General features: G+C 45.0%; 1 protein-coding gene across 1 annotated transcript in view; it reads right to left on the reverse strand.

Moving 5' to 3' along the window:
* Positions 1-452: 452 nt before the first annotated feature.
* The window catches only part of cyp26b1 (cytochrome P450, family 26, subfamily b, polypeptide 1), a 31,273-nt gene continuing 14,037 nt past the window's right edge, over positions 453-17,688 (reverse strand). Inside the window, exons 2-7 of the mRNA XM_079371038.1 lie at positions 15,330-15,554; positions 6,433-6,551; positions 5,669-5,825; positions 5,302-5,457; positions 3,261-3,545; positions 453-3,077 (exon numbers count right to left, since the gene is read on the reverse strand). Coding sequence (XP_079227164.1) covers positions 2,685-3,077; positions 3,261-3,545; positions 5,302-5,457; positions 5,669-5,825; positions 6,433-6,551; positions 15,330-15,554 — 1,335 coding nt within the window. The 3' untranslated portion in view covers positions 453-2,684. The remainder of the gene's footprint in view (positions 3,078-3,260; positions 3,546-5,301; positions 5,458-5,668; positions 5,826-6,432; positions 6,552-15,329; positions 15,555-17,688) is intronic.

The raw sequence follows: 17,688 nt of genomic DNA on the forward strand, positions 1-17,688 counted from the left end.
ATTTTTCCCCATGGCTTGCTAAGGAAAGAAATATTGTACAAATTAATATACACTGTTACCTATGAATGCTCTGTCGCTTCCACAAAGTCAGCTAAATTATAATCATATATAAAAAGGAAGAAATGGCAAATCTCACTCGGTACAAACTATTGCAATCTATAACTCTCAATTTAGAAAAATGTACACAAGAAAAGCAGCAAAAAAATTCTATTTGTTTTTTTTTTTGTTTTTTTCATAAGAAGAAATCAGTGGTGTGGTTGGTTGAATGACCAATGTCTAGAACAGGCAGAATCCATCTTGGAATGCTGTTGGACATCATGATCGTCCAATTGGAAAAGCCCTCTGAGAGTGACCCTGCCCTCCCCTGAAATCTCATTGGTCCATCTTTCTCTCTCTTTTTCCCTTTCCCTCTCCCTCTCTCTCTCTCTCTCTCTCTCTCTCTCTAGCTTCGGTTTTCACTTAGAACTCAGAACTCCGTTCGAGGCTTCTCGAATGTCCGAGAGTTCTACTACCAAGTCCCAGAGTTCTGTTGCCGGCGCTTTCCATGAATGGGAAATGAGAAAACAAAACAAAAAACATTCCTCTCCCAACACGGAACACACAAAGCTCTGAGAGTTTCTGATTGTGCAATCACCTCAAACAATAAATCTCTTTCAGCTAGTAAAGTTGCTTAAACCGTGGAAATTCTTTTGTTTTGCATCATTAGCGTTGATTGGAGGAGCAGCAAGACAGAACGTCACCTTCCCCACAGAACTCAAAATCACTTCCCCACGGAGACGGAAAAATTTAAAAAAAAAAAAAAAAACAGCACATTTACACAAACAAACACAAATATGACAAAAGCAACATTCAAGCAGCATGTATGTAAGTTTTCTCCTTCCCACAGCTCAACTGTATCCCTTGATCTTTTACTGCACTTCTCGTGGTAATTTACTGTCCAAGAGAATTCAATCTCAACGCAACTTGAAAGTGAAGTTTATGCATCAAAGCAAACGGTCAAGAGAGTACACAAAACAAAAACAAACCTAGACCTGGATTCAGTTGCCAATTCGTATCGGGTTTGTTGATTCTGCTTGCTAATACATCAGGTGAGAGCATGTACTATCATTGGAAACCCCTGAAGTTGTATTGTTGAGAATTGACCAGTATTCAGTCCAGCTCATTAACCTCCACAGTAAGGGACGGCATTTATTTGCAGTCGGTCAGAGTTAACCACCAGTCAAATGCTTTCTATCCATCACATAGTTAAATCTTCACCTGAGTTCACATACCAACAAGATTACTAGGATTAGCATTTTCATATTGGCATCATTTTGAGTCTATATTGGTGGGCAACCTACAGTGGCAAGGACTGGGGAATCGAGTTATATAACAAGCCACGATTAAGACATGCCAGAATTCCTGCTGTCTGCTTCTGGCCCCTAAAATGTTGACATTTTAGAGTTTGCAATTTGGAATACCAACAAGGAATTTGAGGATGTAATCAAAGCCCTGAATTCCAGAATAAATAGTTTTTTTTTTATCTCTTCCTCATTGTGTTTTGTAATTTTAGCTTATTCTACAATAGGATGCATGACTGGGTGCAACGTGGGAAGTATTCTTTAAGAAGTCGATAAGGATCAAAAATATTCAGAGGCAACTTTTTGATGGACACAGCAGTGAAGAAGAAAATAGACGTAAAATTTAAACTATTTGCCCAGTTACATCAATTCAAAAAGCCTTTGGCCTCTTAGTACATGCAGCTATGATATCTTCCCTTGCAGAACTACATTACTTATTTCAAGGAAGGGCTCCGTTATCTCTTAGCCCAGATGAATCCTTAACCCTTATTAGCAGTACAAATTGAAGCTAGTCAAAGTATTCACCGCATCGCGATTCGGTTAGCTTGAAGAAGCGGCGCAGAGCCAATCTGAAAATTGAATTGGCACTACGACACAACCTGCTACCCAATGTACTATGACCCCCTCGCCAATGCATCCGTCAGCTCGTGGGCAATTTGAATCTCGATGGGCCTTTGATGGCAAACGGAGTCACCACCACTGGATTTCATTCTTTCTAATAATCAAACGCATGGGGGTGGTGCCGCGAAGAACTCTGGATTAAAATCTGCCAGAACATCTCGAACATTCAGTCACATATCCATCTCTTTTACCCTGCTAGACAGCTATAATGGTTTACTGCATTTGATTAGAGACAAGCAAAATGCTAAAGAATCATCCTATACCCTGTTTCATCCATCTTGCCTTCCTTCCACAACCATCCTAACTTTCACGCTTCTATTCCGATACTTCATTTTACCAAAGTACCACCATACTTCCCTTCCCTCTACCATTGTGCACTACCCTCATTCTATATTTCAAAATATTACATAGCTTCTTTTTTTTGTAAATAGATTTTGTTTGTATATTTCTTTAAAAAATACACAGATTAGAGCATACTTAGGAACGTTTTTTTTTGGCAGCTTCTTCCTTTCTCAGAGGTATATTCCTCCCATCATCTGCAGTTGTAACAAAATATGAAGACCTCTGCTTTTTCTTTTTGTCTGAAAAAGAATCCCCTAACTTAGCAGAGAAAAGGTGGAGAAGAAAAAAACAACTAGACATTATTTCTTTCCTTCCTTCAATCTTCACCCTAAAGACTTCTTAGATCACTCGCCCCCCCCTCACTTGTCACCTCCCTGCCCTTCAAACAGTTGCCCCAAGCAGCTCGTCTGTCTTGGCCATGATCTCGTTCTGGTTAGAGTCCAAGCCGTAGAACTTGACTTTCAGCCCGTCGACAGGGTGGACCACCGGTACCGTGATCACACGAGGGAAGTTCCGGGTCGCCAGCTCAAAGCGGCTGGTGCTGGCTAACTCGATGGCGAGGATGCGAAGGAAGAGAGTGGCGAGCTGTTTGCCCAGACAGGACCGGACGCCGCCACCAAATGGAAGGTAGTTGAAGCGTCCTTCTTTGTCCTCTCCTCGCTCTTGGCTGAAGCGGTCAGGGTCAAAGGCGTCCACGTCCTTGAAGACAGCCGAGGTGTCGTGGGTGTCCCGGATGCTGTACATCACACTCCAGCCTTTTGGAACTTGAACCCCCTGGAGGCAAGAAGAAAAAGAAACGTAGCCATTGATTGCAGGGATTTTGGTAAGACTTTGACTGTGGGTGGTTTTCTGAACGTTGATCGGCCTTTGTTGCAATTCTTGACCAAAGAAAATACAGTTTAAACCTGACTTTTAGGGTGTAAAGTATTCAGTCAGAACTATGACAACGCTACTCACGTCAAGTTCAAAAGTCTGCATGGCGGTTCTGTACGCCCCAGATACAGGTGTAAAGAGCCTTAGCACCTCCTTGATGACACAGTCCAGGTACTTAAGGCTCACGATGGTGTCCAACCTCAGCTCTCCTTCAGGGCAGAGGCAGCCATTGTGGAGGAGACCTCTAGCTCTCAGCTCTTCCCTCAGGCGCTCCAAGACCTGAGGATGGCGGAGAAGCTGCATGATGAGGGAAGTGCTGGCGCTCGCTGTGGTGGCAAAGGACGCAAAGATCAGCTCGATGGTCGACTCCTGAGGGGAAGATCGAAAAGCAAGATGGTGTGTCAGCACAATTTTCTTGAGTCGGTTCTGCTTCAGACAAGTGAGACCAAAATGGGTACCACCTTTATGGACTCCGTCCATGTAGGGCCCATTTAAGTGTGTTGGCTGGTTTTAAAAGTGCCATACAACTAAGTATTTTAGTTATTTTCAAATATAAGCCTGGATACTTTGAAATCTTTCCAAAAACCAAAAGTGTACATAATGACAAGCCTGAGAACCATGAAAACAAATATTGCTTCCTATTGTATTACCTCATTTTTCAATTTTGTTAATCATCTTGAAACCCATCTTTTTGACTTTTATCCTCTTGGGGGTTTCTGTGTCTCTGTCCCACAAAGCTCCTAAACATAATCTCCCTTTCTGTCACTATAATTACACAAAACAGGACCACATTCGGGGGGGGGGGGGGACGTCATTGATCTTTAAGTCAAAGCTTAATTTCAGCACGAACACAAATTTAGACTAAGTACAGATATTTACGATTGCCATTTGAACTGATTTATAATTTACTTTGTTAACAAGCCAACTGGATTCAGCTCCTGATGGGCTAATAGCCTGTCACTGAACTAAATGGTCCAGAGAATGGAAATATTGATGGTAGTAAAATATGCCAGGAGTGGGTGTGGATGTCAGCCCAAAAAAGCTCAACCATAGCTGTAAGAACAGATTTAGGGGAGGGAGCTAAACAAATAAGGATGGGAGAAATGTTGTTTTAATAACTCTACATGTAATGGAGTTGTCTGTCTTTTTGGTCGATGATTATTAGGGCAAATTATCAGAAAACTGAACTTGGGCTTTCGTCCGTACTTTGGGTACAAATCCACCATCGCACGCCTCAAACCTGCCGTTTGTTTCATAACAACATGGGCAAAAAAAAACGTCAAAAGTCTAGTAATAATAAAAGTGTGATGTTTTTCTTCCCTAAAAAGAAGTGTGTGTGTGCATATCCAATAACAACATTTTTCGCACCGTCGTGGGTCCATTATTACCCTAGTGGAATAAATAACACTGAAGCTGGGCGGCACGACGCTCATTATAAAGCTCTCATCTGCCATCATCCGTGTCAAAACACATCTCCGCCTCACCCCACGTCTGTGTGTTAAATATGTGTGTGTGTGTGTGTGCGTCAGAAAACTGCAGGAGAGTGCTTCAGCCTGGGCCTCTGCGACAGGGGCTCCCCAGTTCACTTTTTGAGTGTATTTATATATATATGTGTGTGTGTGTGTGTGAGTGTGTGCGTACAGGAGGCCTCTTTCAGACCCCTAGCAGGGGGAGTGTTGACTTATTTTTGGCCCTGGACTTAACCCAGAAACCACAGAGAGTGAGAGAGATGCAGAGCGAGTTGAGTTTCCAGAGAATTCTTCAAAATGATTTTAATAGGTAAATAGAGGGCGTGCCTGTCTATGAGTGTGCGTCTTATACTGTCACTGTCGGCTGCTGGGCATCGGCTGAGCAACCCTGCAGCCGTATTTTGCATAAAGATGTGTATACAAAGTCACTTCCATTCCTTATGAGCCCAAGATGATTTGTTGGACAAATTATATTTGTTGGTATGTGTGTTCAGTCATCCAAGACAGGTTCCCTTTGGCAGCACTTTGCTAGGTAAACAGTGGGTTGGTTCTTTTTGCGTGACTGTATTCATGTCGAGTCAGTGTGCACTCTTGCTGTCTTTGTGAAGTGGCACAGCCTCTTGTACACCTTTTCCCCCCCGTGTCACTGAAGTTACCTTCAGTTCTTGCATGGTGAGCTCAGTGCCGTTCTCCTTGGCGCTCCCCATCAGAACGTCCAGCGCGTCGCTGTAGTCCTTCCCCTGAGAACACAGCGGCTTCTCTCTGATGGCTTTTTCTATGCTTTTCTGAAGGGAGTCTCGTGCACGGATACCCTACAAACCAAAACAAACAAAGCTTCATGCATGCATACGAAACGTTCACTTCTAGTTTGGTTCAACCACTTGTCTCAGCAGTTTTACATGCTTAAAGAGTACTGTGGTTTCTCTTGTGATGTTGAGAAACAACCGGTAAACGGCAAGTTAAGGGACGAAAACGTCAATCAAACAACAGGTCATATTTGTGTCAGGAGAAAGTTGGCAATACCTTTCTGTAGCCGCTGAACGGCAGGTCTATCGGGAGACTGAACAGGTTGTCAACAAAGTCCTGGAAGGTTGAGAAGAGGTTCCTCATCTCCTCCTCGCTCACCCTGAATCCCAGCAGCACCCTGACCGCCATGGTGAACGACAGCCTCTGGCTCTCCCTGTGAAAAGACCAGGACCAGTTTAATTCAATGTGATACCTGATGAATGATACCTACGTTTATACCAAGTGTTTTTAGCTTGTACTATGAAGAGACTCTTTCCAAGAGAACTCTAACCAGTCAGATATCTCACTCTATGCAGATGATGTTCTGCTTTACTGTCATGGATGGAATCTGATTGGAACATGGACGTTTTCAAACAAAAGAATATGGTTTTAATCCCAAATGATGTTTCTACACGTGATGCCTCTTTGGTTCCCAGCCAACGTTGTAGTTGTTGAAGCATCATTTCCAAAAGATGAAAATTGCTAACAGAGGTTTTGCTACCAAGCGTCCATTTCTTAATTCTTCATCCAAATCTTTCTATCAACATTTTTCCCAGTAATGTTGAATGTGTTATGTAATTGATGCTATTAATACATAAATTCTGAACTTTCTACCATCCCAAGGTTTTTAGAAACCGTGAAGGCATGATGTAGTTATACTACTACGTTGTTGAAATCTCCTCGGATGACACTTTAACCTGAAATGTTACAATCCTCCCAAACCTATTGTTATCCACAGTGAAATGGATATTTGCACGTCCACATGAGGAACTCTTCTGTACCTGTAGACGTTGATGGGCTCAGGGTTGGAGCTCCACACTCGCAGGCTTTCCTGGATGACCTGCTGGATTTTCGGCAGGTAGGACTCCAAAGCCTCATGACTGAACACTTTGGCAAACACCTAGAGAGAGAGAGACATGCATTTGCATTTACTTTAAAATGCAGAAGGGGATTACACCTGTCTGTTCATGACACAAACTGCAGAGGCTGATAAGATCAACCCGGATTTTCATTAAACTCTCATAAATCTACGAGTTGGCACATTGACAGAAAGCAATGAGGGAGTCTTTAGAACGCACGCAAGCTAGCTGAGGACAAACGCACTGATTAGCCAAACAGACAGAACACAGTATATGATCCTCTTAAACATCTTTAAGGAGCATGGCAATGAAAGTGTATGAAGGCCATGTTTATTCTACTATAGTATATAATGTATCAAGGTTCAAATATGACCCACTTTGATGATGGTATAAAAAGTCAGTGTCTGAGCATTTTGATAAATATGTTAACAGGTAAACAATGGGTCCAGTTTGGTCATTACAAATGCACCATGTTGCTATTAACCCCGTAACTGTGTTGCATTAAAAAAACATTCTTCCATTCTCACCTGTGCAATCTGAACCAAAATTTGGTGGAACAATGCAACCGATATAAGTTGACAAATGAGTCTTTAAATGGTGAACACACACCCCTGAAATGTCAATGTGTTTCTCCTATAGATGGTATTGAAGCAAGATGTGGTTCTGACTCACTTGACATTTCAAGAGGTTGATCGTTGCACAATTTTCCTCATATTAACCTTTCGTCTCCCTGCTGTCACATCTCTACAACTTGTACTGTCCATTAATCCCCTTCTTCTCTCTAATGAGTTATACCTCCGCAAGACTTTCCACCGACTGTTCATTCCCTTTCATTTACTGCGATGCCCAGTCCCTATTCCCCCCCCCCACCCCATTCCCCCACATCCCTCTTTACAGAGACTTATACATTGTGGAGGCTTTCCCCTGCAGTCAGCAGAACTGGGATGACAGACAGACAGAGCAGAAGAAGTGGAGGAGGGGCCGAAGTCTTTCCTGGCTGCTCGTAGTATTTCTTTGTATGAATCAGTCGCCAGTCGTCAGTGTTGTTTGGACAAATAACATTCCATCTGATTTAAGCTCCAACGCTGCCCTTAAACAGTCTTGGAAATGATTTAGAAGTGGAGACCCATTGGAGAGGAGAGGAGAAACGTGAGCAGACTAGACAAGAATGGGGCTTTTATACAAACGCGAATCGGTCACTAACACTTCGGTTTTTATTTGGATAAATAACACTCTGGTGCATTTCACCTCTCGAGCTCTTTTCAGAACAGTTCGGAGTTGGTCTAGATGGACAGGGAGGAGAAAGAGAAAAGGGAACCACTCCTACTGGCTTGGGTATGAATGGTGAAGTCTTAAAAAGATGCAGTGTCCTAATCACGACTCGTGCACATGGTTTGCATTTTCTGCCCAAATGAGAGCGAAACATCAGAATATTTGTTCAGCAGCTGCCCAATAAGCCTCCTTCATTTACTTTAAGAGCTTTCCAATTGTTTTGGAAATGGAAGTGAAGACGTGGGGTGAACTTCGTTTACTTAGTCGTTGCTTATTTTTTGAAGTATTTTCAGAGCGTTTTCCTTCTTTTCCCCAACATGCACGAGCTAATAATTGCAGCTTGTTTGCGGTCTGAGTTTATGTTATTGCTTGCGGGTTTCTTTTATAGCTTTCTCTCTCTCTTTTATAACCATGCAGATAAACTAAACTATGCTTAAAACAATGACGACTTTTCACTCTGGGTGACACAAACTGGCCTCGCTTTGTTGTCCTCGATAACGCTCCTTAAAAAAAACAAAAAACGAAAGGCAACCTCTGGAAAACCTGAATCCGTACACCAGAGTGTGTTGTTGCACGAACTGAGAATAAGGCTTTATTGTGCATTAAGGATATATTTTCCACGTTAACACACGGTCATGAAGACACTGTGTTCCTGGCTTTTTTTTTTCCATTGAGACATAATGGAGTCTGAGAGGGAATAGAGAGGCTTCTAGTGGGCTTTGAGCCTTGGCCAATGAGGGTACATGTGGTTCCTGAGGTCAGTGTTTCAGCCACCAAACCAGCAGTTGGGCACCCGAACTCTTATTTTGTCCTCTACCTCATTTTTCCTCTCGTTTTTTCTCCTCTGTTGCCATATTCTCTCTCTCTCTCTCATCGTTCTTCCAAACCCTGCTTCCCTCCCTCCGCCGCCCTCAGAATGAATGAACAATAGTCCACTGAGCTCAGCGCATGAAAAGTGTGCATGTGTGAATTACGTGTGTATGCGCTGCACGGCTACGTATATATACAGTATATAATGCTGTGTGTGTTAGGGAGTGGTTAGCGCAGATCACGGAGCGCTCCAAGACGTTAGCGCCGCTACATTTCCCCGTTTTTTTTTTTTTTGCCGCCGCACCCTGAGGCGGCTGCTCACAGATCAGTTTACATGACCTGCTTTCCAACCCTGACCACACGGGGCTTACACACACTATCTGACCTCAGAGCCGTCTGTGAAGAAACACAAGGCTGTCATGAACGTTGTTTGGTTTGCTCTGCGGCCAGATGCAGTTGGTTTTTGGGAAAGCGGATCCTGTTCGTTCGTTCGTTCGTTCGTTCGTTCGTTCGTTCGTGGTTCATCTGTCACCGTGCGATCACCCGTTTGCTCAGAGTTACGTGTCTTCAGATCACACGTCCAAAAATGGATGTTCGCAAGAAGCCTTCGATCGTACGCCAACGAAACACGGCAAGACTTTAAAGAGAATTTCAAAAAGCCTCCCACATGGAGAGAAAAAAGTGTGGCTGAATATTTCGCTAGGTGAAAAGCCGGCTCAAGTCGCCTACTGACCAGGCGCCCATCGATTAACCAATAAAACGACAGTTATCATCGACATTGGAGGAAATGATAGTAGGTAGGATAGTAGTAAATGATAGCAGGTTGTTGGACTGAGGCCAGGTGGTTTGTGTCCTGGTTGAAGTCAAACGTTGTGCTAATTTTTTGCTAGCGTAGCGGACGTTACGCGCGTAATGGGACTCCACCCCCCCACCCCTTTTTTTATTTATTTTGAAGTCAGAATAGATGTTTTATTGTTACCATTAAACTAAGAGACTGAGTCCACTGACAGCTTGTTTTGCATCAGCAAATCTGTAAAATCTCAATTAGCTCACACTTAGCATAAAACTTAGCAATGCTAACTGTTGCAAGGACACAAAAGCTGTCTTCAGTGATTACAGTTCTACATCTGGAAGAGTAACCCTTGAAACACTAATACTGGTGCGAGGGTCGCTTCTCTTGTTTATGAAGTTGAGATGATTGGCCCCGCCCCTTTTTGGTTTTGATTGATCGGGGAGAAGTGGCGTCTGTGGTGCAGATATTTAAAACGAGACTTAAAGACATTCAGCAGGATCTCACAAACACTCACAACGTTTCATCAAGACATGAAGGCAGAATTTCCCTCAGCAGAAGACACTGATGTCACGTTTTTAATTTACCTTTTTAACCTGCCTGTGCTGGAGTACGAGTACGCATAATAAGTCACACACACATTAACACACACACACACACACTTTCACACACGCTTACACACTTTCACACACGCTTACAGAAATAGAGCAGGAGCAGCAGAGTCGAGCTACTGTAGAAGCAGTGAGTCAGTCCGTCTGAAAGGTAACTACAGGTCAGACAAACACACACACACACACACACACACACACACACACACACACACACACACACACACTCAGTGTCTCGCTCTCCTTCGCCACAGCATGGCTGCCAATCAAACACAGTTTTTATGCAGTGTCACTCTGGGACATACCAAGCGGGACTGTTGTGTGTGTGTGTGTGTGTGTGTGTGTGTGTGTGTGTGTGTGTGTTGGGGGGATTGTTCAGTTCAACAGTCATTTTTCTTTACCACAAAAACGTGACTGTCTTCTGGAGCCTGCAGCGCAAAGACACAGGCTTAAAGACACACACACACACACACACACACACACTGCCAGACTTCTGCACACACACTGAAATAGTCACAGACACACACACACACACACACACACAGACACGGTCGTCCTAATAACGTCCATATGTCTTAAATTATGTGAAAGTGCTGCGAGCTGCTGGTTCCACAGACATGTAAAGACTCCTTTATTCTTCTCTCTCTCTCTCTCCCTCCTCTTCCCGTCTCTCTCTGCCCCTTCATCCATCCTCCTTTTAAAATACTTTTTTTTTTTTTTTTTAAATATTCATTTTTTTCTCTTTTTCACGTCGTCAAACAAGCTGTTCATACGTCTTCACCCCCGTTTCTATCGTCGCTGTGAATCCGAGGAGGACTGCTGCTTCACATGTGTGACATGTGTGATGCTCAGTGCACCAGTGTGTGACGCTCAGTGCACCAGTGTGTGATGCTGGGCGGCCACCATCACACACACACACACACACAGTTCACGGTTTACACACACAGCTACGTTTGGTCGTATATTAAAAGTAGATTTAGCTGCTGAAGGACCCGAAATGTCTTTTATAAAAAAATGCAACAAAGCCCAGAATGTAATAATAACTGGTAGATAATGTAACAGAACCAGAACCAGAACCAGCTTTGTTGTCCAGGTATGTTTAACACACAGGGAAGTGAACTTCACTCTCTGCACAATGTAAACATTGGATAATAACAGTTACATATATAAACAAGTAGTTGAAGACGAATAAGGACCAGACTCAATAAGATAAAAGTTTAAAAGTTTTTTTTTCTGGAGAAAAAAAAACTACAAAAAGAAAGAAAAACGCGACAACTCGGAGAGAGCGCCGCTCCTGATCCGATGTCTTTATGTGCAGATCACACGGGCCACACACTCATCTTTCACTTTGCATTTAGACACCTTTCTACGTCGTCTGTCACCTGAAGCTCACGGGGGGGAAATGAAACTATCAGCTGAGAAATGATCGACTCAGAATCTCCAGCCTGCAAAAATAAATAAACTGCACATAAACCCAGCTACAACTCAGCATTCATGTATGTTTAGAAAAGCAGCAAATGGGGGGGGGGTTGACAAGCAGAGATGGCTGCAGCTCAGCCAGAATTGGCAGCGCCCTCTACTGGTGATGAGCAGAAGCACGAGGAGGAAACGGGAGCCTGCAGCATGCGAGAGACACGAGAGCTGCTGCATACTGATTTCACTCTCACTTCCTCTCCTGCACTTTAACACTCTCCTGATGTTCAGCTCCAATCCTACTCGCAGCGAGACCTTTTGAATCTTCTCCTCTTATTCTCCTGCCGGTGTTTTCTACGTCTCCCAAAATCAGAGAAAAGAGGAAAACAGAGAAAAACAGAAATGTGGGACGTCGGAATGAAGGGGATTTGAAAGAGAGAGAGGACGGGATGTGAGGAGAGTGAAAATGAAGATCTGGCTGCTTTTTAAAAAAAAACTCCACACAGTGTTGTTTGTGTTCAGAGGGACGCTCTCACTGTGTCACCGCTGGCTTTTGTCCGTTTACGTCCCTGTGTGAGCTCAATGAAGATGAACGAATCACACATTTATTCTCCTCCGAGCAGCTGAGGGCGAGAAAACTAAAGAAGTCAAACGGAGCGTGGATCCATCCAAACCAAGGTCAAACTGGAGCCTGGCTCCATCCAAACCAAGGTCAAACTGGAGCCTGGCTCCATCCAAACCAAGGTCAAACTGGAGCCTGGCTCCATCCAAACCAAGGTCAAACTGGAGCCTGGTTGCATCCACTTGCATAGCTGCAGGTTTTCACAGGGTGGTTCCAAGCCAACAGGTTGCTGAAGGTCTCTTCCCCTTCAGGGTCGTGGAGGGCCGGAGTCAATAATAATAAAAAACACCCTGAACTGGTCGCCTTTAAAAACGTCAGATAGGCCACCTGCACCGTGACGTCTGAATCCTATGAGGAAGTAATCAACCGGGATAACGAGGTGTCGGGAGGTTTGCAGCATTTAAACATAAAAATAAATCTCCGTTAAAGAAGAATAATAATAATAAATTAAAAAAAAGTCCTGACCACGAGTTGATAGGAAAATTGTCCTGACTGATTTCTCAGGCAAGAAAGCTGCAGCACTCTTTCCAAGCCTGCTGCGAGAGCCTCGACACACACACACACACACACACGTGGTGAAAAACTCGGCGTGTCCTCAGAGAGACATCTTAAGTTTGACGTTGTGTTCAGACGCAGACGGTTTGGCCCCGCTCGGCCCCTGACCGTCCCCGTAGTGGAAAAGCCGTCGGCTGCTGCGGCTCTGTGGAGAGCTAGCTTAGCGCGGGGTTAGATGGAAACTGGCTGGCTCTGTTGATCCACCGAAGGCTAATGTGCTGTGTGAAGATTGTTTTTCCGTATGAAAACCACAAGGAGGTCCGACACACACACACACACACACACACACACACAGTGAGCAGCGGTTCTGGTCCAGTGGGTCAGACAGCGAGCCAGTTTGCTCATTCTTTCTCTCAGTTGATGTTGTTTCGCTTCCGTCTGTTGACTTTTTTTATTACCCAGAAAACAGGAGGGAGGACTGCCAACACACACACACACACACACACACACACACTGACGCTGACCTCTCTGCCCTGCTTGTCGTTCTCTCTCTCTCCGTCTGTCTGTTGACACTCCTGGGTAAGAACTTTTTATGGAGTCACATGTGGAGAAAAACAGATTTCTCTTCCAAACGATGTAAAACCATAAATCCCTGAACAGCTGCTTTTCTACGCCGGCCGTTTCTGACGGGATTTGAAGGGACGTTCATTTTTGCCTTTATCGCGACTTAAGTCGTGTTAGCTAAAGCTGACGTTGAACCTTTAGGGTTCATCCCTTCGACTCTGTTGGAGGTTGTTTTTTTTCCCAAGTTCTGTAAATCTTAAAAAAGTGACGCTGAACTTTTTCTTTGAATGGAGAGAAAACAAAGAGAACGGGACGCTGCGTGCTCGTGCTGCGACCGCTAACTTAGATTTTTTTGTGTTTCCCTCCCGTTGAGTTGGATTATCTGCGTTGAGGAAGCACCCGAGGCGAACTTCACAAACGGCGTCATTCTAACTTCATCCATCCCTAACATTTACGACCTCCGACGGTGTGTCGGGGTAACAACGCCGCCCCGCCGCACCAGCGTGCAGCATAAAGACGTCCTTCGTCATCGGACATCGTTCCACGTCGTCTTGGTGAGACTTTGTATTCTGATATGTGATGGCCTGTTTCAACTGCTAAAAATCCCCTTAAAAACGTCTCAGTTCTCGTCTCTCCCATGACGTTATATCTCTCCTACAGCGTCCATTACGACAACGTGCATATTGCCAATAATTATGCAAATTAGCCGATGGCGTCATTTAGCGACTTTTAGCTACTTTCCTTTCAGAGGATTTGCCAACACGGATCCCGTCCTCGCTGCACGTCGATCCTCTTCCAAGTTCGCACACGCAGGAGGATGATTCATCCCCGACAGACTCTGTTTTTACACACACGACTCTGACCCGACTTCTCCTGTACGATCGGTTTCTGTGCGCCTGGTTCGTTTGCAGAGGAATGTTCAGGTGTGTGTGTGTGTGTGTGTGTGTGTGTTTGGCCCCCACAGAAAGCCCCTCTTTGTGCTTGTGTTGGAGGCTGCCTTCCTAATCAGGGGTCATTACATGAGGTTAGTGCAGGGGTCCCCGGGGAGAGGAGAGGGGATCAGAGCCCAGATTAGACCCAACCGACCCCTCACTGTCCCGGGACACCGTGCAGCCAACGAAACCCGACCCCCCTCCCGCCCTCCTCCCTCCCCCCCCCCCCCCCGTTTACCTACGATCCGGAGAGTCTGATTTACAGGAAAGCACACCAGCTTCATCGTGTGTTTATCTGTGGCTGTGTGTGTATCAAACGTGTGTTTGTGCGAGAGAGAGAGAGAGAGAGAGAGAGAAGGTATGTGCCCTGGGGATAACGGGATAATGGGAGGGAGAGCTAAGTGGCGGCTGATTACCTGAAATAGTCCTGGCATTAAAGAGAGAGAGAGAGAGAGAGAGAGAGAGAGAGCGACGGTAAAAAGAAGAAGATATTTATAATGGTAAGAATTATGGAGATATTCAGAGCAGAAGAAGATAAACAGTAAAAATAAAAGCGGCGTGTTTTGACCGGGTGATGAAGCGACGGAGAGGTCGTTCTCACGCTTCAGTAGCCAAAACGCTACAGCTGATAAGGCGGAGAGCGTGGGATAGCTTTACACTGACAGTCCTTCTCTTTGTGTGTGTGTGTGTGTGTGTGTGTGTGTGTGTGTGTGTGTGTCGTATCTCCCTCGTCTCTTCCTCTCGCTTTCAACAATGTAACACGACTTGTGCACTGCATGTACTTTTTAAATGTTTAAAGTGCAAATGTTTTTTGGACCGTCGGATAACATTCAGCCGTTACATTTGGAAAAGAAGCTGCAACACTAAAGATCGAAGACACTTTCAAAACTCCTAAGAACAGTGACGGGCGCTGTCGCTTTAAATATGTAAATGAGCTGTGTCTGGCCCCGCCCCCTCTCTGGAAGGGCTCGGGTGTACTCGCTGCTTTCTGGCTCCATGTCCTATTGTTTACGGTGAGAAGGCAGACTCAGAGGGCAGAACAAACACCTAGCTGTGGGAGTGTCACCCACCTGGGGGGAGGGGCTACTGCCCTTTGTGATGTCATAAAGGGAACATCTCCAAACGGCCTGTTTGAGCACACATTTTCTGAGAAGTGGAGCAGGCAGAAGATCTGTAAAAAAGGCTAAGGACGCATATTCCTACCATCCAAAAAAAACCTGAAACCAGTATCTGTTCTTTTCCTGTTTATCGTTTCGCCAGTTTTACAAACTATTCGCCATCTTTTTTCGCCTTCGTGAACGAAGCTTGCGTACCTTTCTCCTCTTGCGGTGGATGTCTCCGATGCTGTTGGCCAGTGAGTTGGGTCCCAGCAGCGTGGCGGTGCTTTGAGGCCAGTCTACCGTCACCAGCGTGTGCTCGCCCATCAGCACCTTACGGACATTGTCGGCGCCCGTCACCCGGATCAGAGGGCGGCCCAGCAGGTGGGTCTTGAAGACGTTGCCGTACTTCTGCCGCCTCGATGCGTGGAAGCCTGAACCCTGGACGGAGAGAAAGAAAAAAAACATGTAGGTCAATCTCAGAGCTCGGAAAAAAACCAAGTCATCGACTCTCGGGAGATTTCTCAAAAAAAAAAAAAAAAAAAAGGGGGGCATAAGTATTAAATGAAAGCTCTTTTAGTCTCGTTCCAAACACTCAGTTTTCCCCAGGAAGGCGAATGTTTAATGTTTCCACTTTGAAATAAACAGAAATAAACAGAAGAAGAAGAAGAACCAAATGGGGAATTTGCATGCGCAGTGAAATCCATTACTCTTTTGGCTGAAGAGAAAAAGGCAGAAACTCAAAACGGTCCACCGCAAAATCCAAGAAGAGAAGGCGGCAAAATCGACGGCTGATATGGACGAACGCCATCACAGAAAACGTCGGTGACTTTTTAGTGGCTTTAAAAAGCGGCTGACACGTCTTCGCTCGGTATATTTGGCCTTTTTCTCGTGCTGGGACTCACCGGGAGATGCCAAACAGCCCGTTTTAAGGCCCCCGCCCTGCAGTTTGAGTAACCCGGCCGTCAGTGAACCCCCCCAAAGGAGCGGAGCTGGAGTCAGTTAGCGAGCTGACCGGGGTTCAGCTTTGACGCTGACCTCTAAAACGGTCCGGGTCACGGCAGAGCGAGAGGGAGCCGACCCCAGAACTGTAAATGGGCTGTTTGAGTGAAAAGAATATATAACAGCCCCGGGGCAGCTTACTGTGTTACACACACACACACACACACACACACACACACACACACGTACAGTTAAAACACACGAACGCCATATTCATAAAAGTCACACAAAAACGTGCAAAGCAAACAAACGCAGAGGCCGAACTGCAAATTGCCGTGACAACACTAACTGGTTTGACCCCAGTTTACTCCTGGGGAAAGAGATATGTACACACACACACTCACACACTCACACACACACACACTCATGGATAATGTCTGTTAATATTCAGTATGAGCTGTTTCTCCCACATCACTGTATAAAGATGAAAACTTAAAAGCTTAAAGAGACTTTTTACAAAACTACATTTTGCATTTTTATTTTTTTGCTTAAATTGAAAAACTAGCGTGACGGTCACACGGTTTCAATGAGCCTCATCTTACTCAGCGGTACGAGACAGATATAAGACGTGCATGGATCACGCAGTATGGACTCTTTGTCCGGTGTCTCCTTTGTCGTATCTTTCATTTTCTAAATCAACTTAAAGCTCTAAAAACTGTGAAGTCTTAACGTTTCTCTGAAGTCATTCACGCCAGCCGCTACACGCCGCTCTGACTGACAGGATATTTCTGGATATTTCCATTCGGCGTTTTTTTTCCCCCGCCTCTCGTTGCGTTGCTAGCTTAGCTATCGGAGGACTTGATCGCCAATAACCGACGCGTACGCTTTAAGAGAAGTCACTCAGCGTGCATCAACTCTCCTGTTTTCTCTTCTTGCCTCAACGTGTTCATCGGATCCGTGACCTATCCCAAACTTTGACTCCCATTAAATCCAAATCAATAACGGCGTCTTGCGTAGATGTTTTCGAATGCTACAGTTGATTTTAAGTCTGAGAAGTAAAAGCTGTGGACCAATCAGAAGCAACAACAGCGACTCTCGTCTCCACATTAAGCGACCTTCAGACCATCGTCTCTGCATTTTTTTTTTTTTAAACCGTAACCCCTTAAAACCAACCGTGTGCACTCTTGAAAACATCGACGATCATCACACAAATAAATCTCTTTCAAAATAAAAGCACAGGCGTCGTCTGGCTACCTGTTATTCTAAATGTGCATCGTTTCATTTCCGGGTTTATCTGCACACATCAGAACCGCGTGTGACCCTGATGTGTGTGGCGTCAATTCTACAGAAAAACACGTACGCCCCCCCCCCCTTCCTCAAAAACCCCCCACACACACGTAAAGACACGAGGACGTCTGACATCTCACTGCCTCGCTCTCTTCCAGGCTCATCCCCTTTGTGGCGAACGCACCTCACGTCTCAGTGTGAACCGGGCTCAAATTGAGCACAGATGCCTCGGCCTCTCGCCGGCTCCGCTCGCCGTTTCATGTTGCTTTGAGAAACTCTTGATTGCCAGACGGCTTTTATAGATGAAAAATGTCGCTAATTAGCATTTCGGGGCCCAACGCAGCCC

This window comes from Symphodus melops, assembly GCF_947650265.1.
Source record: "Symphodus melops genome assembly, chromosome: 20".
Classification (NCBI taxonomy): domain Eukaryota; kingdom Metazoa; phylum Chordata; class Actinopteri; order Labriformes; family Labridae; genus Symphodus; species Symphodus melops.